Source organism: Pimephales promelas, chromosome 3 (assembly GCF_988280905.1).
Source record: "Pimephales promelas chromosome 3, fPimPro1.hap1.1, whole genome shotgun sequence".
NCBI classification, from domain to species: Eukaryota; Metazoa; Chordata; class Actinopteri; order Cypriniformes; family Leuciscidae; genus Pimephales; species Pimephales promelas.
Window position 1 is genome coordinate 35,283,868 of NC_142771.1, and position 26,221 is coordinate 35,310,088.

The 26,221-nt window shown below is 35.6% G+C and overlaps 1 protein-coding gene across 1 annotated transcript; it reads left to right on the forward strand.

The window, feature by feature from the left end:
- The first annotated feature begins 5,901 nt into the window (after positions 1-5,901).
- LOC148982064 (butyrophilin subfamily 1 member A1-like) lies at positions 5,902-20,411 on the forward strand. The gene is made up of 10 exons (XM_089128789.1): positions 5,902-5,997; positions 6,917-6,976; positions 7,093-7,446; positions 7,542-7,814; positions 8,063-8,170; positions 11,753-11,793; position 12,559; positions 13,803-13,844; positions 14,034-14,060; positions 19,417-20,411. Exons 2-10 carry the CDS (start codon positions 6,919-6,921, stop codon positions 19,950-19,952), a joined length of 1,440 nt encoding a protein of 479 aa, XP_088984915.1. The 5' UTR covers positions 5,902-5,997; positions 6,917-6,918; the 3' UTR covers positions 19,953-20,411.
- Positions 20,412-26,221: the final 5,810 nt, after the last annotated feature.

The following is a 26,221-nucleotide window of genomic DNA, read 5'->3' on the forward strand; positions in this document are numbered from 1 at the left end:
GCCCTAGCCCGGCAGCAGAGGTAAAATTATTTTGCCTGACTCACCCCTGTTTTCCTGTTTTTCTCCCTGAAATTTCTGATGATGGAGGCGAAGGTGAAGTGACTCAAATTAGGCTGTACTCGTTGTCCAGCCTCCCTCATAGTCATGCCATGGACAAGGACATGATCAACTCAAGTGGCTCTAATTTCATCTGAGACTGCTTTTCTCCTCCTGCTTCACCACCATCTCTTCTACCTCATCCTTCACCACGTCCCCCTCTTCCTCCTCCTCTCCCTCCTTCACCATGTCCTCTTCCTCCTCCTTCACCACGTCCTCCTCTTCCTCTTCTTCCTCCTCCTTCACCATATCCTCTTCCTCCTCCTTCATCGCATCCTCCTCTTCCTCCTCCTTCACCATATCCTCTTTATGGTGATTCTCTTTACAGTTTTTCTTGATTGTTTACACACATTTTCTGGTACTTGAGACACAATGACCACAACACGTAACTCATTCACCAACTCCCTGAATCAATTCTACTGAACTACAAGCACAATTCCTGCTTTACACTCAAATTGCAGTTCTAAAACACACGTTTTTCAAAACACTACACACAATTCTCTGCATTTGGCACAATTTTCATGCAGAAAATCTCTTGTTTTCACGAGGAGCACACTGCCATTCAAATATTCACACTGACTCGTCACATGGGCAAACACATGTCACACAGTTTTACAATTAGCAATCAGAGCTTTAGCATAAAAGACCAAAACCAAAGAGAGGAGGCAGCATAGATATTTTTTATATCTTTTTTTACTGTAACAGCATAAAAAATTCTGTTGTTTTGTATGTAGACCACTGTAAGTTTGTGTTGGTTGGGGTGTACAAAATGTGGGATCTATCTCCCATTGATTTTGTGGGAAAAATAAAATATATTTGTTACCATGTATTTGTGTGTTCTGTGTATAAAAAACAATATTCTCAAATATTTTACAACACAGTTATGTATGTAATGTCTGCAGTAAGTGTAACACTGAACAAAAAAGGGCCAATTCATTATGATGAATGGAGAAGAAGTGTTTTCCATTGATCATAGTGTTTTACATTGACCACATCAGTGTTCAACTGGTTCTTATAAATGTCTATTCATATGATGGTTTGTGTGTGTCATTTGAAAACAAAATACCATTTTGAGAAGAAATAACATTGTTTTGAATGTAAAGTTTCATTTTGCAGGAGAATTGAGGGGTTTTGCCGATTGTGTGAGTGTTTTTAGATTTGTGTGTAGAGTTCTGAGAGTATGAGGCATTCTTTCAGAAAATGTGTGTAAACAATCGAGAACCACCAGAATCACCATATCCTCTTCCTCCTCCTTCACCATATCCTCTTCCGCTTCCTCCACGTCCTCTTCCTTCATTTCTTTGTGGATCCATTGTTCCAAAACTCAGATGAACTGACTCTGGCACTTTTAGGCACCTTGAAAGTTCTGAATGATGTGTGTTAAATTGTGACTCTCAGTGTTTTCATCTGGGTAATTGTGTGCTAAGTGAGCTGAAACTATGCTGACTTGAGTGAACAATATTGAATGCTAGTGCTTTCTAAATGACCACATGGTCTAGGCAATGAGAAATTAAGGGATTTGTGTGTAGAGTTTTGCAGTGATTGTTCAACAATTCTGATTCATGTGTCAAAACAGGGAATAGTGTTTATAGTTTAGGGAAATGGGTGTGCTTTTTGATAAATGGCATTATGGTTTTGAAATTTTAGTTCAAAAGCCTGGTTATAGTGTTTAAGCAATTGAGAAAAACTGTAATGATGTCAGTGAATACATTTTATTTCACTTGATCAAGTGAAATAAAAGGAAATACAAAACAATCAGTGTAACAGCCATAAATATGAACTATTATTCACAAATGTGGACACAGAAGTGTGTGTGAGGCGCTCACATGATCACCTGATCATCTCCACTAGATAGTGAATGAAAGTCATCATGAAGTGCTGATCGCAGTAACTGTTCCTCCCTCAATAGTGTTTGTTGATGAATGATTGAGGAAAGCAGGAATCAAAGAACAAGCTCAAATATCAGACATGTTCATGTGTGTAACACTTTCATCACTACATCATTCCCACAATGCCATTGTGTTATTTAGATTTCATGACATGTAGATAGCATAAAGAATTAGCCGTGTCCAAACTTCTGATCATAGTTTATCAGATTTAGGACACAGAATACTCTTTTGGATTTTGAATAAATGAGTTTAAGTATTCTTCTTTTTCATTCTTTTATTTTTAGGATGGATATCGTTCACCCAAAAAGACAATGTTCATGTCTTTCTAACCCTGTTTTTATTGTTCTGTTAAACTAAATATTGAGATGAGTCTGAGCCATTGGTTGATTTTTACAGTCAAGCTCTTAAAGGACTAAATGAGTGTCATAATAGTGTGTGTTCAGAGTTAACGGCTGTAATGGACAGATGTCATGGGATTCACATTCATGTTCAGTGTTGATGATGCAATTTAAGTTCTGTTGTTTTTGATATGGAAATAAATAAAATGAACAAGACACCCAAAATACTGTTTTTTATTTCCATTTGATAGACATGTTTATAAATCATTTTTACTTTAATTACATCTAATTTCCCTCTTTCTTTTTCTATTTTTAGCCCCCGACAGCTTTTTTGCTTTCTCCATCTTTTTCGAGTTTCAACAACTCCTGCTGCTCACTCAGCGTTCACGGCGCCCGTCCACTCGCAATATTTCCCATCTATGTCAAAATAAATTCTATGATGAATCTTATGAGGGCGCCGGTGTTCAGTCAATGTAGTATACTGTCTTTGTCAGAATAGCATATCAGAAGTTGAGTTATAGCGGGGTCTGTCAATTTAGCTTGCTTTGTCAAAACAGCATTGTTTCTGGGTTTGATAGCCCCTAGTTTAATATATATAAAAAAATATTATAAAGGGGTATGCTGCCATTTATTTAGCTCGACAGGGAATGAACCCTTTAAAAGGTTAAAATGAAACTTTCCTCCCACTTATTTTCCATGTTTAAACTACAGTTAGCAGAAAAATAAGCATTAATCATTTAAAAGCAAAACATTAGTCTTGGTCAGATGACGCCAAACGCTAGAACCTCGAGTTAAGGCATGCAATTAGATAATGTGTATGTAATATGCAATATAATACACCAACATGTACCGTTAGGTATGTAATCTTAGGTATGCTGAAATGGTTTAAATTAAACGCATGCGCAATTCACAAATTTCACTGCAGCGTTTGACCTGTGCATGTCTGTTAGTCCTCTAAAGCCTAGTTTACACTACATAATTTTAAAACGATGAGCTGGACTGTACAGTTCACACTACATGACTTGCTCTCTGTGAAATCAGGAGTGTTCAAGTTGTTGAGCTGTTCACATCACATGACAGAACGTGATTGATCCGCAACAGGAGGTACGCGCTACATGAGTTGACAATGAGTTGAGACTCTGTCTCCCTATGATTTTATCTTGTCTACAAACCACGTTTTATCATGAAAAATCATGCGATAAAACAAACCAGAAATGACGTGAAACAGCACGCGTGCCGAAGAAGACGAAGTACACAACACGTGAATATGGATGTCAGACAGAAACTAGTGCTGCAAACTGTTTGTGCAAAAAAAGAAAAAAGATTTACCCGGTGACCTCAACCCATGCCTTGCTCTGATTGGCTGTAGCTAATGTCATCAGTGAGGTTGAGTCGTGCGACAGCTCTGGATATCTGGCATGCTAGATATTTTTCTGGGCTCTGCGACGCGTCTGTGAGGCGTCTGTGAGCGTCTTTGATGCGTTGTTGGCTCTTTCATACTAACAGATTGGCAAGCGTTCATTGCCTGCTAATCCCTCGTGATTTGCACGTGATAACACCCTAACCCAATCGGGCTTAAAATCATGTAGTGTGAACTAGGCTCAAAATGTATATAACTTTTTTTTATATTTAAACTTACATAACTTTTATATAAATTTAAATAACTTATATAAATTAGATTTTTTAATTTCTTTAACCATCGCTTTGGCGCCCCCATGATGCACCCACCCATGATATAGCGCATACCCACTTTTTGTGCCACTGGATATTGAGAAAAATATTCTGAAATGCAATCAAAAGATAACATTTCTGAGTGAAAGTGGTAACTTTGAAGAGCTGACGCTGAAATGAGAAGAAGAGTACATTTTTTCATCCAACGAAGGAAATTAACGGAATGACTTGGAAAAAGATTTGTTTCTTTTGATGAACGAGTTCGAACAGGAGAGTTACAAACGCGCATCACAGAACAGAGCAAGGTGAGCATGCTTATAAAACTTAAACTTTTGTATTTGTTTTTTAAACGACCGATCGTTTCGCTATCGTCTGGTGTCGTTTAAAGCCCTTTGAAGCTGCACTGAAACTGTCTTTTGGACCTTGAACCATTTGGTTCCCATTAAAGTCCATTATATGGAGAAAATCCTGGAATGTTTTCATCAAAAACCTTAATTTCTTTTCTACTGAAGAAAGAAAGACATGGACATCTTGGATGACATGGGGGTGAGTAAATTATCAGCAAAAGTTTTTTTAAAAGTGAACTACTCCTTTAAATATAAACGGGACGGGTGGTCACTCTAGGCCCAGGTCTGGCCCAGTTTAAATGTTAATATATAGTGTATTTTGTTCATTGTGAATACATAGTCTAATAAAACCCCTTAAATGGTTGGATATGCACTTAAAGGAGTAGTTCACTTTTAAAAAAACTTTTGCTGATAATTTACTTTACCCCGAGTCATCCAAGATGTCCATGTCTTTCTTTCTTCAGTCGAAAAGAAATTAAGGTTTTTGATGAATACATTCCAGGAATTTTCTCCATATAATGGACTTCAATGGGAACCATTGAAGATGTGGCCCTGAAACTGACAAAGAGTAAAATGCATATCCAACCATTTAAGGGTTTTTATTAGACTGTATTAACAATGAACAAAATACACAATATATTAACATTTATTAACACAATTTTTAAACCACAAAATAGCAAGTAAATTATTTACTGTATATGATTAAAACAAAAACATAATTCTCTTTCACACACAAACCTTTTCACTCTGTTTAACACTAAATTAATTACTTATGCAAATGTCAAGTCATCATTAAATATATCGCTATATTATACAGTAATGACTGTTTCAAAGTAGCTTTACAAGGTTAAAGGGATAGTTCACTTTGAAATTCATTTTTGGTATGTTTTATCTTACCTCAAGGGCATCCAAGATGTAGGTGTCTTTGTTTCCACAGTATTTTCAATTTTGATATTTTTAGGTCAAACCGTTCTTGTCTGTCAGTCATATAATGGAGGTCTATGGTCACCACCTCAAAGAGCATGCACAGAGAAGTCCAAATTAAACATGATTTAATGACTCGTAAATGTAAGTACACATTGATCTCCCGGGAACAGGGCCGGTGAAGGCGCCTGAGCCAGAGAAAGTGAGGCACGTGGGGACCTGCCGGTGTTGTGCCGAATTCTGACCCCTGCCAAATTATTACCCCAACAACCTCCTACATGAAGTGTAATATACGATTTGTATTATAATGATGTTTTTTTTTTTTCAAGAATACATTTTATATGTGATAAACTGTCTTTGGAAATGTATTTCTGTCAGTAGTGGGGTCACAGTTCTCCCTATATTTGTTGATGCATATATTGTTTCATCATCCACATTTGTGTTTGCATTTTTGTTTAATTCCATGTAACATGTCTGCCATATTTCTCATCAGATTAAAGTGAGGAGTGTCAGAGACAGAAGTTTATCAGGCTGAATGATGGGAGGGACTGTGTCTGTTCAGGTGTTACAAGAGAAATAAACCAGGAAGAAGAGAAATAAACCAGGAAGAAGAGAAATAAAAAAGGAAGAAGAGAAATAAACCAGGAAGAATCTCCTTATGATCGTACTAAACTTTCATATCGACACAATTTATTAAGACACTCTTGAGACACAGTGAATGTTGAGTTGAAGGTAAGTCATAGAATAATCAGACACATATTTTCTTGAAGTCTGGAACGAGTTGAGCACGATGTTTGAGTTTAACAGGTTTAATGCATACTTAATCTTGTAAATAAATGAAAGGTTTGTGAATCAAAATTGTATATATATATATATATATATATATATATATATATATATATATATATATATATATATATATATATATATATTTGCATTTTTGAAAATAAAATCCTGATTTATCAACCTTCAACATGTGTTTATATGTATTTATTTGTACTACATGTAGATACACATTGTGTATTTTGTATCTTGTTTTGTCTTGACCCGTTTAACCGGTTTTCTTTGAACAGAAAGTGAAAGTGTGTATCTTTTGGACTGAAGTTTAAGTGTTAAGGTCCTTTCACACTGAACGCGATTTTGAATCCGGTAAGAACGCATTCATCTTTATCTTTCCTAATGGACTTATATGTGCTTATTTGAAAATGTGCTATTTAGAGATTGGGATTTTTTTTATTTATTTTATAAAGCCTATCATGTTAACATCACTGCAAAAAGACATCTAATATAAAATCTATATTTATTCACCTAGTAGGCTATAATAATAAGTAGAGAGTAGCGTTTTCTGATGAAAATCAGGTCTGCTTTCCTGCAACAGAGCAATAGCCAGGTGTTCACCCTCGGCGCGAATGTTTTGGAATGTTGAAGCTCTGAAGTTAACGTCGCAAATTCGTGTCGCGGCTGATGTGAATGGTTTTGACGCGAACTATTCTCACGCGAACTATTCGCTTTTTCGTTTCGCTTTTCCGTTACGCGTCCGGTGTGAAAGGGCCTTTAGTGTGTCATTCTACGGCATGAAGCATGTATGCTGACAAAAATTTCTGTAATGTTTTCTCTTTTTTCATATTTTCTTTTGGCATCCGTGTCTCAGAGATGAAGTTCATTTGTTTGACTCTCCTGCTTGTTAGTGGGATTACAGATTCAAGATCAGGTAATTTTATCATCATTGTGAATAGTACTTATACTTTAAACAATACTGTTTGTCTGGAACAACTGGTAAAAACCTTGAGGATGTGTAGTTCAGATCTGCTCTTTCTCTTGTAACAGAGCAGTTTGTAGTAGTGGGACCTGCAGATCCTGTATTAGCTGTCGCTGGTGAAGATGTGATTCTGCCCTGTTCAGTCAATCCCAGCATCAGTGTTGTGGACATGAGAGTGGAGTGGTTTAGATCTGATCTGAAAGACTCACAGCTAGTGCATCTCTATGATGGTCATGAAGACAGAAACACAGATCAGATTCAGTCCTACAGAGAGAGAACAAAACTGGTCCATCAAGAACTACAGAGAGGAGACGCATCACTCAAACTCTCAACAGTCCGAGTCTCTGATGAAGGACGTTATAAGTGTTTTATTCAGTCCCAATCCTGGTCGGATGATGTCACTGTTGATGTCAGAGTTGAAGGTGAGGAAACCAGTGAGAACTAGCATGCTCTTTTCACAGAACAAACTAACTTAAAAAAGCCAGAATAACAACATGATGTTCTTGTTGATCTGCAGCTGTAGGACGTCCTCCAGTGATCACTGTAGATGGGTTTGATGGTTCAGGAGGGCTTCATCTACAGTGTGAATCTGAAGGTTGGTATCCTGAACCCGATCTTGAGTGGCTGGACAGTGAAGGAGTCAGTTTGAGTTCAGAAACTACAGAGACACACAGAAACACAGACCGATTCAATGTCAAACACACCTTCACTGTTTATCACAGTAACGACAAGATTCACTGCAGAGTCAAACTGAGACATCACATGCTGGAGTCACTGATCAACACCACAAGTAAGTACTGATACTTCTGTTACTGTTCTTGTGTGTCAAGTTTCACATTATGTTTTTGAATGAATGATTATCAGCTTATTATGTAAAGTTTAAAACAATAGGAACATTAGGTTTATAATAGATTTTTTTATATCAACATTATTGATACGAATGTGTATGTGTAATTCAGAACTGAACATTATATAAACACCTGTATATAAAATATGTTTGATTTACACAATCTGCTTATTTACTGATTTGTTTTACAGATAATATGTTTATTTCTTGGAGGACATCAGTCATCCTGATTTCAGTTGCTGTTGTGCTCGTTGTGATTGCTGGAATACTGATAGCTGTGTTCGCGCATAAAAACAGAGGTAAAGTTCTTGTTTACTTGCTATTTTATATGTTTTATGTAAATAAATGAGGCAGACTGAGGATAATTTTTACTTTTTTTTACTAATTTCTATTTATGAACATCTGCATAATACAGACATCAACAATCAGCACATGAATCTCAACAATGGTGACAATCAAATGTTTCATGTCACAATGCATGCTGGGTGCCAGCATAATGCAAAACTCCCAGCATGAATTGCAGTATGAATAGATTATACAGCTGAATGGTCTTACCATTTTCTGTTTTGTTGTATTTCTATCCCGCCGTAATCTCTTGATCCTTCTAAAACATTTTCATAATCCACTGCAATCAAATATTGCCCTTACCTTTAGATTAAAGAAGTAAGATGTCGATCCAGGGTCCTCGGCGGTGCTTCTAAACAGCTCAACCCTGGGGTCGGTTGCTTGGTTTGCTAGAATTAATATTTCATTACAAAAATTCAGAAAAATTACTTAGTCTTGTTTAAAGGGGGGGTTGACTGCTTTTTTTCTTTGCATGATTGTGTTTATGGGGTGCAATATAACATGTATTCGTGGTTTTTCTTTTTTAAAAAGACTTATTTTTCATAAACTTCACCTTTATTGTCAGCCGCGCTCTCCTCTGTCCCATGAACAAGCGGTTGACTTCCTGATCCTATGAAACCACTCCCTCAGAAACAGGCAGTGGGCTCAGATTGGTTAGTTTGGGCCGGTGTGTTGTGATTGGCTAAACTGTCGCTCACGTTGTCCGGAAGGTTAACGCCCATTACCTTTACGGGCGAAACGGGCTTGCCAAAGGTGGATACCATAGACGGTGGATACACGTAAATAATGATGTTGAGACTGCAGTATCAGTGAGGCAGAATCAGACCGAGAAAGCCACGATGAATCGAGTCAAGCAGAACCACACACGGCTCTTACTAAACGTTTCTGAATGATAATTTGCTACATTTTTTAACCATATACATGTTTGTTTTACACAATAGCATCTGACTGGCAACGATAGCAACTGACTGGCTACTAATGTTAAACACAAACAGAGTTGGCAAGTTTACGTTCTTGATCATATCGAAAATAACGTCATAAACCATATATACATGAAAAATACATTTACAACATTAGTACAAAATTCAGGTCCATACTGTTTGAACGCATTTGTCGTAGACACAAAATACTAGCATAACTAGTAGCCTAGTGGCTATAAAGCCAGCGCTGGCATTTGAAAAAATAAAAAATAAATAAAACACAAGGCTACGTCTGGAATTATACATGCAAATACATTTAAAATGATGAAGTCTTAGCCTACTTACAGGTTGTGGCCCAACAACTGCTGCCTCTGGTTTTAAAGTTGGAACTGCTTCATGTTTTAGTTTAGTTTAACAGTTTCTTGTTGAATCCGGTGTTGAACTCGTGGAGATTCTGGAAGCCGTCTTCCATAAAAAATGCGCAGCACAGAGAGCTAAATTACGATCGTCATTTTCAGGAACATAATCAAACATAAATTGTATCCATTGTTGACGAAGTACAGCGTCCATGGGAAGCTCGAACACAGAAGACCTGACAGCTGCGTGAACAACACACTCGACGAGCTGGAGCTGCTGAAATATGGCCATGCCATTTTCTGCATATTCCGGAGGGAGGGTTGATGTAAATGTGTGGGTTAGTGACGTACCATAACCCAGCTGTAGTCCCAATCGAGTCTTTTTGTAGGCAATTATACTTCCTGATTTTTAAAAGACAATATCTCTGCTTACACTAAACTTTCAGCGCTGCAACTTTGCAGATACTGTTCATGCACCAACAGCAACATTACACAGTATTTAAAATGAAAAAAGTGAAATCGCAGTCAACCACCCCTTTAAAAAGTTGTACGAATCAACTTAACCTGATTTCGTTTTATTTAAAAAGATTCAGAATAATACAAAGATAAAAAAAATCCTATGGCAAAAATAACAGAAACAGCAAAATCTTCACCCAAGATCCAGCCCCGAAAATAACTCTCTCATGCTTTTTGACACCAACCCTTTTTTTCTGGGCCGCCTCCTATCTATCAGCTGTCATTAGAGAACAGCTACTTATCTTATAAGGTGAAAAACTCAGGACTTAATATAAGCTTGCAGAAGCATTTATTCAAATTTTCTATTTATTTTTCACCCTTATTTTATGCAGCACATACACAAAAGCTTATGATGAGTTTTTCTATCGGAGCCCCTTTGACCTTTCTTTAGCATCACAATTTCTGTCTGGCAAACGAAATTCAAAGTTCCATGTAACATTTCAATATAGTTACACACATACAGTGCTCTTCTAATAATGACCCTTAAGTTCGCAGGCCAAGCTCAAACTAGGCTTTAAGTAATTTGAGCTTGCCCTGCAGTTTCAACACATCTTCATTTGAACAGTTTATTTCATTTTCAATCATAATACTGTTTGCAGTGCGTATTATCTGTTTAATCATTCTGCTTGTCCGATCATTTTTTTATGAACTTCTGTGTATGATGAATCAGTTCATTTCGAGGAAGTTGAGCCTTAGTGGAAGATCTTTCTCTTCTTCTTCTCCTTGTTGCGAATTCTTTTTGCGTTGTCCCTCTGAAGGTGTTCAACTATAAGATAGTCCATAAGAATCTCAACTTGACATCAGCTTTTCTTATTTCTGAGTTATCCACATCCGTTACATTTAATGCATTCAGCCAGTACAATTTCTGGGGAGTTTTCTGAAGAAGGTTTTTCAGAAGAAGATTTATCAGAAGACTTCAATTGTTCCCTGATATTTATTACAGGTTGCTTGATTTTTTGCTCATGTTTTTTTTTTTTTTACTTTTTTTGCAGCCTGTTCGAGTATTATTATTTTTTGATTGTCACCATTATTGAGATTGATGAGGTTATAACTCTGCTTTTGTTCATGATGTGTTTTTAAAATCTTCATTATAACTGATTGCTGTTGGAACTCTTGCTGTAGGTTCATCACAGTGGTGGTAATGTAAAGTTTAAGTGTGTTAATACTGTAACACTTTTGATAAAGGATTGAACACTGAATGAGATCAAGAGGATAATTTCTTGTTATTTTATGTAAATAAGTACGGCAGCCTGGGCATATTTTTTTTACACGTTTTGCTAATTATATTAGTTCATGCTGTTGTTAGCAGTTATATGAAAGAGATTATAGATCTGAAATAGATGTTTCCTGTTTTTGTTAAATTTGGTTCATTTTACTTTAAAAAAGATAAGTTAATATGCTCACATAACTAGCACACATTAGTTAAAATAGTTAAATGGTAATTGACCAATTTAAAGGAGTAGTTCACTTTTAAAAAAAAACTTTTGCTGATAATTTACTCACCCCCATGTCATCCAAGATATACATGTCTTTCTTTCTTCAGTCCATAAAAAAAGATAACTCAGAAAGTTAAGTTTATGTGTTGTTGACTGTAATAAAGGCATGTAAGACAGATATTGGCTTTATCTTCATTGATGATGTGAAATACTGAGGAAAATGTCTTTATCAAACACCATGGAAGGAATTGTGTAAGCTATATATTTAATGCTGTTTTCTCTTGTCTTTATTGTAAAATTTCTTTCAGCACACGATCAACTACAGAACGGTAAGAACAGAATGCAACATGTTGAATTTGTCTTATTTTATTTATTAAAGGGGTAATTTGATGGTTCTAAAAATAACATTATTTTGTGTATTTGGTTTAATGCAATGTGTTTACGCAGTTGTAGGTTTAAAGAAAGTCATTATTTTACTCATACTGTACATTATTGTTGCTTCTCTATTCCTTGCCTTTCTGAAACACGTCGATTTTTACAAACCTCATCGTTCTGAAAAGCATTGTGTGTTCTGATTGGCCAGCGATCCAGTGCATTGTAATTGGCCCAAAAACCTTACGAGTATGACGGAAATGTCACGCCCATTACCATATTTGGAACAGCAGCTCCCAAAGCAATAATGAGGTGATTATGTCGGTTATATCCCTCTATGGTTGTATGATATCATTTTACTGTCTACGGTTATATCTTATCAATTCAACCCCGAATCTGATCCGGAAATGCAGATGACCAAGCTGATCGATCAACTTTGCCAGTGCGACTAAACCAGATCGAATCAGATTGTTGAGGTTTTATTTCATTGGGGACAAAATTACTGATTATAATGACTTGTACTGTCTTTTTACGCGTCACGCTGCGGATGTGAGAACAAACACTATGCTTGTCGTTAGATAAAACTATGTCTGCATTTGTAATCACAGAAACGACAAGCAAGTGCTCCTCTATTCTGCTCCAAACTCGCTTTTGAATAGTCACTGTGTAACTCACTGTTCTCCTTACATAGATGCAATTTAACAGCCAGCCAAACTCCGTCCATAAAGTACAGAAGACTCAGGGTTCATCTTAGTCTTTGCCGTTTAATAAGATGCCAGGTACATTATGAATTAGGAGTAAAACTGTAAATAACAGCAAATAAACAATAATCAGAACATTAATACAATGACTAAAGGACATTAATGTAGTTCTGAACTCTTATCTGAAAATACCTCAAATGAAATCAGTGCCATAAATTTACTGAGTCCATGAAAAAAGATAACTCAGAAAGTTAAGTTTATGTGTTGTTGACTGTAATATAGGCATCCACGACATATATTGGCTTCATCTTCATTGATGATGTGAAGTACTGAGGAAATTCTTTGTCAAACACTATGGAAGGAAATATATGTGTATATAAGCTATATACTGTATATTTAATGCTGTTTTCTCTTGTCTTTATTGTAAAACATGTTTTCACATTTTTCTCTGAATTTTCTTTAGAACATGATCAACTTTTACAAAGTGGTGTTTTACAAGGTGAATTTGTTTATAGCTTTATTAAAATGTAATATTTTTGAATTATTTTGCAAACCAATTAATGAATACTGTGCATTCATATATATCTATAACAATTCATTACATTTTATTATAAGATACATGTATTATAAGATATAAAGTCTTCTTGGATTGTGTTGCTCTTCAAGAGGTGATTAAAGTGATTGATCTCATTATGAATTCTGTTATGAGCATATCATTTCATAATTTCTGTTTTTAGCTATCCCACAATTAAGAAAACACATGGGTGAGTATAATCTATGCATGTTCTTTGACATAATTATTTATTTTAATAATTGAATTTTCCCAAAATCATCATCATGTCAAACATTTATTTATGTTTTAGAGAGTTTGGTATAATGCACTTCATAAATGCAACCAAATGATCAAAATACTAAATGATCAAAGATGTTTTTCCTTCTTATTTTTCTTTTCTTTTTTGCATAAGAATTTTGTATTGCACAATAACTGGATCACAGTGTCAAAGACAAGGGGGTGGGGCTCATTTCACTCAGGCAACCAATCAGTCTCTCAGGATAATTGTGAAGCTGTCAAGCCCTAGTAACCATTCAGAGCACCCTAGCAACAAGTTCCACAGACTTCCATTCAAAGAGATCAAATGGGATATCTTGGGATAGAAGTAAAACATGAGGGTGGGCTTCAAACAGCCAATCACCCTTTAAACAACTAATGATTGTAACTTGTCAGACTTATAACAATTATGTCATTTAAATGTTATTTTCTCTTCTTTTTCTGAATTTTCTTTAGAACATGATCAACTTCAAAGTCAGCAGATTATTATAACAGGAGGTGAATTTTTTTTATTCTTTTATTAAAATTAGAATTATTTTGCCAAACAATGAATAAATACGCTTTGGATTCATATGTATATATAATTTATTATATTTTATTATAAATATTAATATTATTGATCTGATTATTGATCTAAAGATGAATTCTGTTAGGAACCCTTTATAACTTTATAATTTCTGTTTTTAGCTGTACAACATTTAAGAAAACACATGGGTGAGTAAAAAACATTCATTTTTTAATGTCATAGTTATTTATTTTAATAATTTTAATTTCCTAAATTCATCGCCAAACATTTATTGATTAATTTATGTATTTTTTGCATATAATGCACTGCATAAATGCAATCAAATGATCCAAAAACTAAATGATCAAGGATGTTTCTCCTACTATTTTTGCACAAGAATTTTGTATTGCACAATAACTGGATCACAGTGTAATAGAGACAAGGGGGCGGGGCTCATTTCACTCAGGCAACCAATCAGTCTCTCAGGATAATTGTGAAGCTATCAAGCCCTAGTAACCATTCAGAGCGCCCTAGCAACAAGTTCCATAGACTTCCATTCAAAGAGATCAAATGGGATATCTTGGGATAGAAATGTCATAGAAACATGAGGCTTGGCAGCAAACAGCCAATCAGGAATCACCTTCAACACATCCTAGCCCTGCCATAGTAACAATGGTGAAGCACCCTAGCAACCCAAACCCAAAGAGGGATATCTTCAAATTTGAATGTCATAAAGGGATTGCGCTTGGTTTATATCAGTCAGGTTTCTGACTCACTGACATTTCTGGCCAACCCGGTCTCATCCCAAGAAGTCATATAACTGACGTTTTGGGACGTCTTTTGACCATACGTCAATATTCGCCTTTTAAGGGCCCCCTTAAACGTCGGTAGATGAGGTTATGGGATCCTAACTCTACCCCAGACCTAAACCTAACCCTAAACCTAACCCGTCACCTAACTGACGTTAAAGGTAAAGCGTCAGTTGTATGACGGCCCGGGATCGCCATCTACCGACGTTTAAGGGGGCCCTAAGAAGGCGGATATTGACGTATGGTCAAAAGACGTCCCAAGACGTTAGTTATATGACTTTTTGGGATGAGACTGTGTTGTTCTGGATAAAGGATCACCACCTTCAACTAAACCTTGCGAAGACAGAGCTACTTGTGATCCCGGCTAACCCAACACGGCTCCTCATCCATAACTCCATCATGATCAATTGAACTTCACAGACCACATTGCTAGAAATGTCCGGCCCTGCAGATTTGCCCTGCACAACATTAGGAGGATCACACCTGATCCAGATAATCAAGACAACATTAGACATACAAACTTTAAGGCCAGCGTGTTGAGGAAAGTTAAAGCTAAACAGAATCTGCTGGACCGAGGACGTCCCTGATTTACAGTTTTTCTCGATTGTTTACACACATTTTCTGAAAGAATGCCTCATATTTTCAGAACTCTACACACAAATCTAAAAACACTCACACAATTGGCAAAACCCCTCAATTCTCCTGCAAAATGAAACTTTACATTCAAAACAATGTTATTTCTTCTCAAAATGGTATTTTGTTTTCAAATGACACACACAAACCATCATATGAATAGACATTTAAAAGAACAAGTTGAACACTGATGTGCTCAATGTAAAACACTATGATCAATGGAAAACACTTCTTCTCCATTCATCATAATGACTTAGGCCTTTTTTTTGTTCAGTGTTACACTTACTACAGACATTACATACATAAGTGTGTTGTAAAATATTTGAGAATATTGTTTTTTATACCCAGAACACACAAATACACGGTAACAAATATATTTTATTTTTCCCACAAAATCAATGGGAGATGGATCCCACATTTTGTACACCCCAACCAACACACAGTTGCACATACAGTGGTCTACATACAAAACAACACAATTTTTTATGCTGTTACAGTAAAAAAAGAAAAAAAAATATCTATGCTGCCTCCTCTCTTTGGTTTTGGTATTTTATGCTAAAGCTCTGATCGCTAATTGTAAAACTGTGTGACGGGTGTTTGCCCATGTGACGAGTCAGTGTGAATATTTGAATGGCAGTGTGTTCCTCATGAAAACAAGAGATTTTCTGCATGAAAATTGTGCCAAATGCAGAGAATTGTGTGTAGTGTTTTGAAAAAAGTGTGTTTTAGAGCTGCAATTTGAGTGTAAAGCAGGAATTGTGCTTGTAGTTCAGCAGAATTGGTTCAGGGGGTTGGTGAATGAGTTACATGTTGTGGTCGTTGTGTCTCAAGTACCAGAAAATGTGTGTAAACAATCGAGAAAAACTGTAATAAGACCTGTATGTCTGCATCAGGAGACCCTGTCACCTTATTTTGCAACGCAGAATTAAATACGATGACACACTTCCTTCTAATGTGTTAGCCGTATGTAAGAAACCATGTTGTGGGAGCACATACAAAACACTAATGAACATGACGGTTCATATTTATCACTCATGGTTCCTAATTTTTTTTCCTAATTTTGCAAACTGTTCGTTCATGGCGACTTCAAAATAAAAGTTGAAACCCTCGTGAGTTCGCGTGTTTAGATGTCCACATGTTATTGTTCAAGCAATTACAGTGGCTGTAACATGTCTATCGTAAAGAAGTGGCCAAATATTAAAGGGAGGATCATCCGTGGATCTGCCATTACAGTTTTTCTTGATTGTTTACACACAAATTCTGGTACTTGAGACACAATGACCACAACATGTAACTCATTCACCAACCCCCTGAACCAATTCTACTGAACTACAAGCACAATTCCTGCTTTACACTCAAATTGCAGCTCTAAAACACACTTTTTTCAAAACACTACACACAATTCTCTGCTTTTGGCACAATTTTCATGCAGAAAATCTCTTGTTTTCATGAGGAACACACTGCCATTCAAATATTCACACTGACTCGTGACATGGGCAAACACATTTCACACAGTTTTACAATTAGCGATCAGAGCTTTGGCATAAAATACCAAAACCAAAGAGAGGATGCAGCATAGATATTTTTTTTATTTTTTTTTTACTGTAACAGCATAAGAAATTCTGTTGTTTTGTATGTAGACCACTGTATGTGCAACTTTGTGTTGGTTGGGGTGTACAAAATGTGGGATCTATCTCCCATTGATTTTGTGGGAAAAATAAAATATATTTGTTACCGTGTATTTGTATGTTCTGGGTATAAAAAACAATATTCTCAAATATTTTACAACACAGTTATGTATGTAATATCTGTAGTAAGTGTAACACTGAACAAAAAAGGCCTAAGTCATTATGATGAATGGAGAAGAAGTGTTTTCCATTGATCATAGTGTTTTACATTGAGCACATCAGTGTTCAACTGGTTCTTATAAATGTCTATTCATATGATGGTTTGTGTGTGTCATTTGAAAACAAAATACCATTTTGAGAAGAAATAACATTGTTTTGAATGTAAAGTTTCATTTTGCAGGAGAATTGAGGGGTTTTGCCGATTGTGTGAGTGTTTTTAGATTTGTGTGTAGAGTTCTGAGAATATGAGGCATTCTTTCAGAAAATGTGTGTAAACAATCGAGAAAAACTGTAAACAAAAGCGTTGCTTTGCACTCTAGTTGCAATTCTGCAACACACTTACTCCTTTATGCAACACACTTGGTCCTTCATACTACACTCTATTTCATACATAAGACACTTTGTTCAAAAATGAAATCTCAGGGTGTAATTTGGAAAACACATGTATTCAAAATACAAAACACATTGGGTTATTGCAACCACACAAATACTCACCCGAAGGCACTTAATTGCAAAACTGAACACCAATCAGCCAGCTCAGTTTAGTAATGCATCAGATACACTGTTACATTTTTTCTTGATTGTTTACACACATTTCCTGCAAGTGTGCCTCATACTCTCAGAACTCTACACACAAATCTAAAAACACTCACACAATCGGCAAAACCCCTCAATTCTAGTGCAAAATGAAACTTTACATTCAAAACAATGATATATATTCTCAAAATGTTATTTTGTTTTCAAATGACACACACAAACCATCATATGAATAGACATTTATAAGAACCAACACTTCTTCACTTCTCCATTCACTTCTTCTTCATTCATCATAATGACTTGGGCCTTTTTTGTTCAGTGTTACACTTACTACAGACAGTACATACATAAGTGTGTTGTAAAATATTTGAGAATATCGTTTTTATACCCAGAACACACAAATACACGGTAACAAATATATTTTATTGTTTCCCACAAAAACAATGGGAGATAGATCGCACATTTCATACACCCCAACCAACACACTTCACACTGGTTAGAAAGTAAAAAGAAAGATTGATGAAATAAAGAAAGATTACGATGAAAGAAAGAATAGTTAGAAAGAACAATGAAAAAGATAATAATAGTTAGAAAGAGAAAGAAATAATAGTTAGAAAGAGAGAGAGAGAGAAAGAAAGAAAGAATAGTTAGAAAGAAAAAAGAAAAAGACTACTTAGAAAGAAAGAGAGAAGAAAGAGAATAGTTAAAAAGAAAAAAAGAGAGAGAAAAAAAGAATAGTTAGAAAGAAAGAATAGTTAGAAAGTAGAAAGAAAGAGAGAGAAAGAAAGATTAGTTAGAAAGAAAGAAAAAAGAAATATTAGGATGAAAGAAAGAAATAATGAATAGTTAGAAAGAAAAAAGAAAGAATGAATAGTTAAATAGAAAGAAAGAGAGAGAAATAAAGATTGGTTAGAAAGAAATGATTATTAGAAAGAAAGAATAATTAGATAGAAAGATCAGTAAGAAAGAAAGATAAAGAAAAATTGTTGAAAGAAAGAGAGAGAGAAAGAAAAAATAGTAAGAAAGAGAGTCAGAGAAAGAAAGACTGTTTAGAAATGAAGAAAGATTAGTTAGAAAGAATAGTTTTAAAAAGAGAAAAGATACATTTTTGTTAAAAAAAGAAAAATAAAGAAGGAAAGAAAGAAAGAAAGAAAGAAAGAAAGAAAGAAAGAAAGAAAGAAAGAAAGAAAGAAAGAAAGAAAGAAAGAAAGAAAGAAAGAAAGAAAGAAAGAAAGATTAGTTTGGAAGAAAGAAAGAATAGTTAGAACGAAATAAAAAAGAAAGATTGATGAAAAGATTAGTTATTAATTATTTCTTAATTGTTAGAAAGAAAGAAAGAATAATTAGATAGAAAGAATAGTTAGAAAGAAAAAGATACAAAGAAAGATTAGTTAGAAATGAAGAAAATAGAAAGATTAGGATGAAACAAAGAAAGAAGTTTTAAAAAAGATAGAGAAAAGATTTTTTAAAAGAAAATTTTGTTTAAAAAGAAAAATAAAGAAGGAAAGATTAGTTTGAAAGAAAGAAAGAAAGAAAGAAAGAAACAGTTCAATGAAAATAGTGTCAATGAAAAAATAAAGAATTATTAGTTGTTTTCTCAAGACAACTTTTTACAACGAATGCAGTATTATTTATTATTTTTATGATAGTTCTAAAGTTTCCATGATTCTTCTGAAATGAATAATTGTCTTTCTGTTGTTGTGCTCATCTGTAAAGCAGTATTTCTATATTTTCTGCAGTGAAAGTGACTCTGGATGCTGATTCAGCTCATCGACAGCTCATCGTGTCTCGTGACGGGAAACAAGTGATGTGTGGAAACAGCCAGAACGCAGTGGATGATGGAGAACACAGGTTTGAGTATCATCTTGGTGTTCTTGGGAAGAACGGATTCTCCTTAGGGAGTTTTTACTTTGAGGTGAAGGTGAAGGGTCAACCTGAGTGGGATTTAGGAGTGGCCAGAGAATCTGTTGACAGGAAGGGCTGGATCGGCCTGAGTCCTGATAAAGGATACTGGACTGTGAGACGGAGAGATGAGAAATATTGGGCTCTTGAGTCTCCACGTTCTGTCTCTCTTTCTCTGAGAGTGACGCTTCAGAGGATCGGTGTGTTTGTGGATTATGAGGAGGGTCTCGTCTCCTTTTATGAAGTGGAGTCCACGTCTCATATCTACACTTTCACTGGTCAGTGCTTTAACAAAAAACTCTTTCCATTTGTTTGTTTGGGCCACTGGAAGAATAATAACTCCACACCACTGATTATCTGTGAGGATTATTAATGACGTCAATGAATGAATTTACATAATCAAGTGAAATAAAAGGAAATACAATACAATAAATGTAACAGCCACAAATATGAACTATTATTCACAAATGTGGACACAGAAGTGTGTGTGAGGCGCTCATGATCACCTGATCATCTCCACTAGATAGTGAATGAAAGTCATCATGAACTCAATAGTGTTTGTTGATGAATGTCCAGATTGAGGAAAGCAGGAATCAAATGTCAAGCTCAAATATCAGACATGTTCATGTGTGTAACGCTTTCATCACTACATCATTCCCACAATGCCATTGTGTTATTCAGATTTCAGACTTATGTGGATAGTGTAAAGAATTAGTGTCCAAACTTCTGATCACTTTAGACACAGATGAATAGATGAGTTTAAGTTTATTCATATATTCTTAAGTGCTCATTTGTATTCTTCGTTTTCATTCTTTTATTATTAGGATGGATATCGTTCACCCAAAAAGACAATGTTCATGTGTTTCCATCCATATTTATTGTTCTGTTGCTTTTATATGAAAATAAATATAATGAACAAGACATCCAAAATACTGTTATTTATTTCCATTCCATAGACGTGTTTATAAATCATTTTTACTTTAATTACAGACATGTTTTTATTTTTATTAATATGATAATCAAATAATGCATGTGGAGATCGCACTCTCCGAGAGTTTGGGAATATACACGCATAATTTATACACATAAAACATGATCTCAGATTTTCATAAATTCGAGTGACACGAATAGTCCAGGCAAAGTAACTCATTTTGGAGCCAAAAATAGAACTAAAATATATATTTTTCCAGCTTAGATTTTCTATGAGGTGTCCAGAACAACATACTAAAAGTCTTATGAAATCCTAGTTGAGGAAATATGTTAAAGGAGTAGTTCACTTTTAGAAAAACTTTTTTAAAACTTAGAAACACTTTTTTGAGCTTATAAAAGTTAAACTTTTTTTTTAAATGAGTGATCGTTTCGCTTGATAAGACCCTTATTCATCGTCTGGAATCGTTTAAAACCCTTTGAATAGTTCGCACTGAAACTGTCTTTTGGACCGTGAACCGTTTGGTTCCCATTGAAGTCCATTATATGGAGAAAAATGCTGGAATGTTTTCATCAAAAACCTTAATTTCTTTTCAACTGAAGAAAGAAAGACATGGATATCTTGGATGACATGGGGGTGAGAAAATTATCAGCAAAAGTTTTTTTTTTTTTTTTTTTTTTTTAAAGAGAGATACTCCTTTAAATTCTCATTAATCTGAAATGTGTGCCAGTAAGGCCAGGCAACAATACACCCCAATGGGGCTATTTTTTTCCTATACTATCAAAACAAAACTTTATACAATGAAAGTATCCATGAAAAGTACAAAAAAAAAGTATTACAAGTTTCTTTGAAAATTAATTTTAATATGCAAATGAGCTACACTCATCAAATATGCCCAAAATACACCCAAATAGGCTTCATTTTTTCCTTTACTCCTACCACAATAAAACTTTAATCTACATGAAAAGTAAAACATCTTGGTAACACTTTATAATAACTGCACACTATTAATCATTTGTTAAGAATGAGTAAACAGTTAATTCATAATTTATAATGCCTTAATAGACATTAATAAGCAGTTTATTGATAATGCTATAAATGTTTTTTTTCTTGATTTATAAGCATAATGTGTTTAATAATTGTATTTTCATACATTGTTAATGATCAATTAATAATTTCTCAATGAAGAACCCTCTTACTCTCTTTCTTACCCTCTTGCTTGAGGGTGTCAATGATGGCCTTCTGGACAGCAGTCAGGTCGGCAGTCTTACCCATGATGATTGCGGTTTTGAGTAATGAAACAGGCTGGGAGTTTTTAAAAGAGTTTTTTGAGATAGGAATTTTGGGTTTTCATGAGCTGTATGCCAAAATCATCAGTATTAAAACAATAAAAGATCTGAAATATTTCAGTTGGTGTGCATTGAATCTAAAATATCTGAAAGTTAAATTTTTATCATTACATTATGGAAAATAATGAACTTTATCACAATATGCTATTTTTTGCATAAGGACGGGTATGGGCCCACTCACATTTTCACTGGCCCACCCAAAATACAATTTCTGTCAATGCCACTAGTTTCTAACTTCAGTTTATTTGAATAAATTGTGCATTATGCCTGACATCACCTACATGAACACTTTACAGTTGGTTTTATGACTGCAAGTCATTCTTGTAACTTTAGGGACGGTCCCTTAATGTGCGAATGTTCAGTGCAAGCGTGCTGCACAAGCCCTCAAAAATGAAGCCAAAACGTTTCTACCACCCCCCAGTGATTGGTACTAGTACAGGTCATAAACCCCGCCTCCCATGTTATTGAATGGGGCGTGAGACCAACTAACCCAGATAGCATGTAACCATTAAAACAATGTTGAGTCAGTGTTGATGTCAACGCTGATTACATTGAAATGACGGTAAGTGATGTTGATTTAGCATCACTCTTGCACCCTCAGTTAATAATGTTCAACACAAATCAATGGTGTTAATATTGCTTCAACATTACAAAGTGATATTGTTCCAACGTCACTTTTGCACCCTCGGTTAATGGTGAAGCAATGTTGAGATTTCAACCAAAAATCAACAGTAATAGTATTGATTCAACATTACAAAGTGATATTTTTCAACGTGCACTTTTGCACCCTCAGTTAATGTTGAAACTATGTTGAAAAAAAAGAATATCAATGGTAATGCTATTAAATCAACTTTACACTATGATTGATTCTACATTACTGATGATGAATCAATATTGAAATGACCAAAAATAATAAATGGTAATATTGTTGAATCAACGTTACACTATGATGTTGAATCTACATCACTGCTGTTGAATCAGCTCTTAAATTAACCAATGTTACAATGTGATGTTGATTCTAAATACATTTAGTTGAAACACTGAAAATTCAAAAAAATAAAAGGAATGTCAATGTTGCCATCTGATGTAGCCTACCAAGTTAATGTTGAAACATTAACATTTCTAAAACACTTCAATTGTGTGTCAACAAATTCCTGACCATTTCAAAATTTGGCGAAAACCTTTTAAAATATAAATGACACCTTTTCAGCAGTTGAGTCAATTTATTTTATTCAATCAATGACACAAATACATTAAAAGATTATTCTTTAAAAAAGAAAGGAGCAGAAACAGGACAAAAGCACTTCAGCCTTGGTCCAGGTGATCCAACGGTTCAGGTTTTTAAAAATCTGTCTTGCCAGACTACACTTCTGCCTCTTTTCCTTTAGGTTCTCTGAAATCTGAAAGAGACAGCATGAAATTACTCTAGAACAAGTCAATTCAGTTGTCATACACACAGTCACATTGAAGAATGTTAATATACTAAACACAATATGATTCACTTTTTTTTAAGTTGCTGAGCACAAAATTGTTAGTATTGTTAAATTCTATTTATTTAATTTATTTTTCTAAAATCTATGAATGCTTCAACATCAAAAGAAAGCAATGGCGGTGTGGACGGAGGAGCTGAACACGCAGCGCCGGATGAAGCCCAACGAAACCTCTATTGCAGGTATGATAATGTGGGATGATATAGGTAGAACGTTTTTTTTTTTTTTTTTTTGAATCCAGACTCATCACCCAAGGTTAATTTGCCATCCATCAGCACAGTAGGTGGCGATAATGCTCCTTAGGAGTTAATCGCCAGTAAACAGGAAGAAGAAGAAGAAAGCAATGGCGGGGTGTCCGATTTTGGCCGTTTCTCAAAACCAAGAATGCAAAGAACGGACTTGTGTTCTTGGGAAGAAAGCTCTTGCTAGTTGTTCTTGGAAGAACGAACTTGCTAGGTGACGAGCACACAGAACGCTGCTGACAGTTTGAGACGATGTGTTCTTGCTGGTATTGCGCAATAGTACCCCTGCACAGTGAAAACTTAATTAGGGTTGGCGTTGTTGGTTAGATTTACAAAGTGGAACAGAGCAGTGACATATATAGCCTTCATTTCAGGCATTGTTGAACTGCGTCTGAAGTGGACATGCACAAAGTTGACAAATCCCACCCATGAAACCCGGAAGCGTGATAATCCCCTATTATCTCACCCTCAAGTTGTTCCAACTTTGTATGAGTTTCTTTCTTCCTTTGAACACAAAATAAGATATTTTAAAGAATGTTGGTAACCAGAAAGTTGACGGCGGCCATTGATTTCCATAGTAGGAAAAAAAAATATGAAAGTCAACCATCACACATGGTTACCAACATCCTTTACCAAAGAAAGACATTCATACAGGTTTGGACAACTTGAGGGCTAATAAATGATGACATCATTTTCATTTCATGCTGAACTCTCAGCTGCAGATGTGGCACTAGAGTAAATTAAAACAGAAACAGAAGACCCCCCCCCCCCCCCCCCCCCAAAAAAAAAAAAAAAAAAAATTGAGACTGTTATACTTTTATATTCAGAGTAATATATTTTCCCAAAGATAGTTTCTGTCATTTACTGTAATTTCTATCACCTTGATGTAATTTCAAGTGTTTGTTTTTAAAATAAGTTAGCTTTTAGTTAGTTATTTGATGCTATAAAAACGGAGCTGTGACGACATGATTGACAGCAGTGATTGACAGGTTCTCAGTGTGAAGTAGTCACTGAAGAAACATTATTTTAAGGAGGTACTGCAATCAGCAGACATCAATGGAGAGGAACCGAGCAGACAGAGGACACTTAATAAAAGTGCAGGGGCGTGTGCTTGCTATTGATTCAGCGGGAATGAGGGCGCGGCCTTGATTTCGCGGCTTTACTTCCTGCTCACGACTGCGCATGTCTAGTCCCGAAAACGGAAGTGCGCACTGCGCAGATATGGCGGCTTCAGTTCTCTCTGAATGAAAAGAGCGAAGGGGTGTCGTCCATCTTTTTTACAGTCTATAGTCAAGCCAATTTATGACAGTATCAGTATGGGAGTCTATGGAGCTAGACGGCTAAATTGATCACTTTCTCCTGCTCGCCGTTGAATCAATGTACTGTAGATTTTATTGTTGATTCCGCAAGTTCAATATAGATTATAGACCAAAAGTCGAATGAACGAGTATGTCCTTTTGATTTCTTACAGGTTAGGTTGTTGTTGGCCAGAAGATTCTGCTATTATGTGACGTCATCACATTTTCGAACGGATTTTTAGAACAGATAAGTGAACTTAAAGTCGGCATGAAATCAAATTTGACAAATCTTCTTTTATATGTAATATTGTAGTGTTTAAAATGATTTATCTGTGCATGTCATTATTTGTTTAAAATTCGTGTACCCTTATAATCTTTAATCAAATACATTACCTTTCCCTCATTACCCTTCCCTACATTACCCACTACCCTTCCCTCCCCCCATTACCCCTCCCTCTTCTATTTCGGTCACGTGGAATGGTGAAAGGGTGCGGCCAGATCCAAAGAGGGTGTGGCTATCAGTACACCGCCTCTCAGAGAATCGCATTCAAATCTGCCCTTAATTTTGTTTGCAACGCCCAACCTGCAACCATCCAATCAATTCCTTAGGGACGAAATCAAGCCCCGCCCCACATTTTTTTCTAATTTCAGAAGCCATTTCACAAGCCAGTCACAAGCTATTATGAGTCCATGACCTTTTGCCGTTTTTTTGCATTAACATGATTTGCTTTAGTCGTCTTTGTTCTGTCCGAAGTTGGTGTGGTGTAATTTAATTTATTTTTCCTTTTTTTTCTTTTTTTTTTAGAAAAACGATCAAAAAGGAGGGTGAAGAATGACATCAGTTCATTCAGGCTATGTTTACACGGAAACGATTCTGAAGAGAAAACGCAAAAGTGTCGTTGCTTCATTTTTTTTATTCTGCGTTTAGATGAGCGTTTTGTTTGGGAAATATGCGTGCAAATGGAGACGCAAAAGTGTGTGAAATTCAATGTAGTATGCACTTCAGGTGGCTAGGAGTGCATACTACAACAACACCAAGTCCACACGCCTGCGTACAACTTTCACCGTCAAGCAGACTTTTGCGTTTTTACCGTTTACGTGGGAACGCGGTGGTGGAGCGTTTTTAAGATTTCCACTCTGGAGGGTGGTTTCACTTTTTTGCGTTTTTGAGCCTCAAAAACGCCTTTGCCGTGTAAACGAAAGGCATCCAATAAAATATTTTTACGTTTTCACCCGCGAGCGTTCTCGTGTAAACAGGGCCTCACCCAGCGAACATGGGAGACTATAAGTTTTCCGCTCTTTGTTGTTACAGAACGACACAGTGAGAGGACTGTT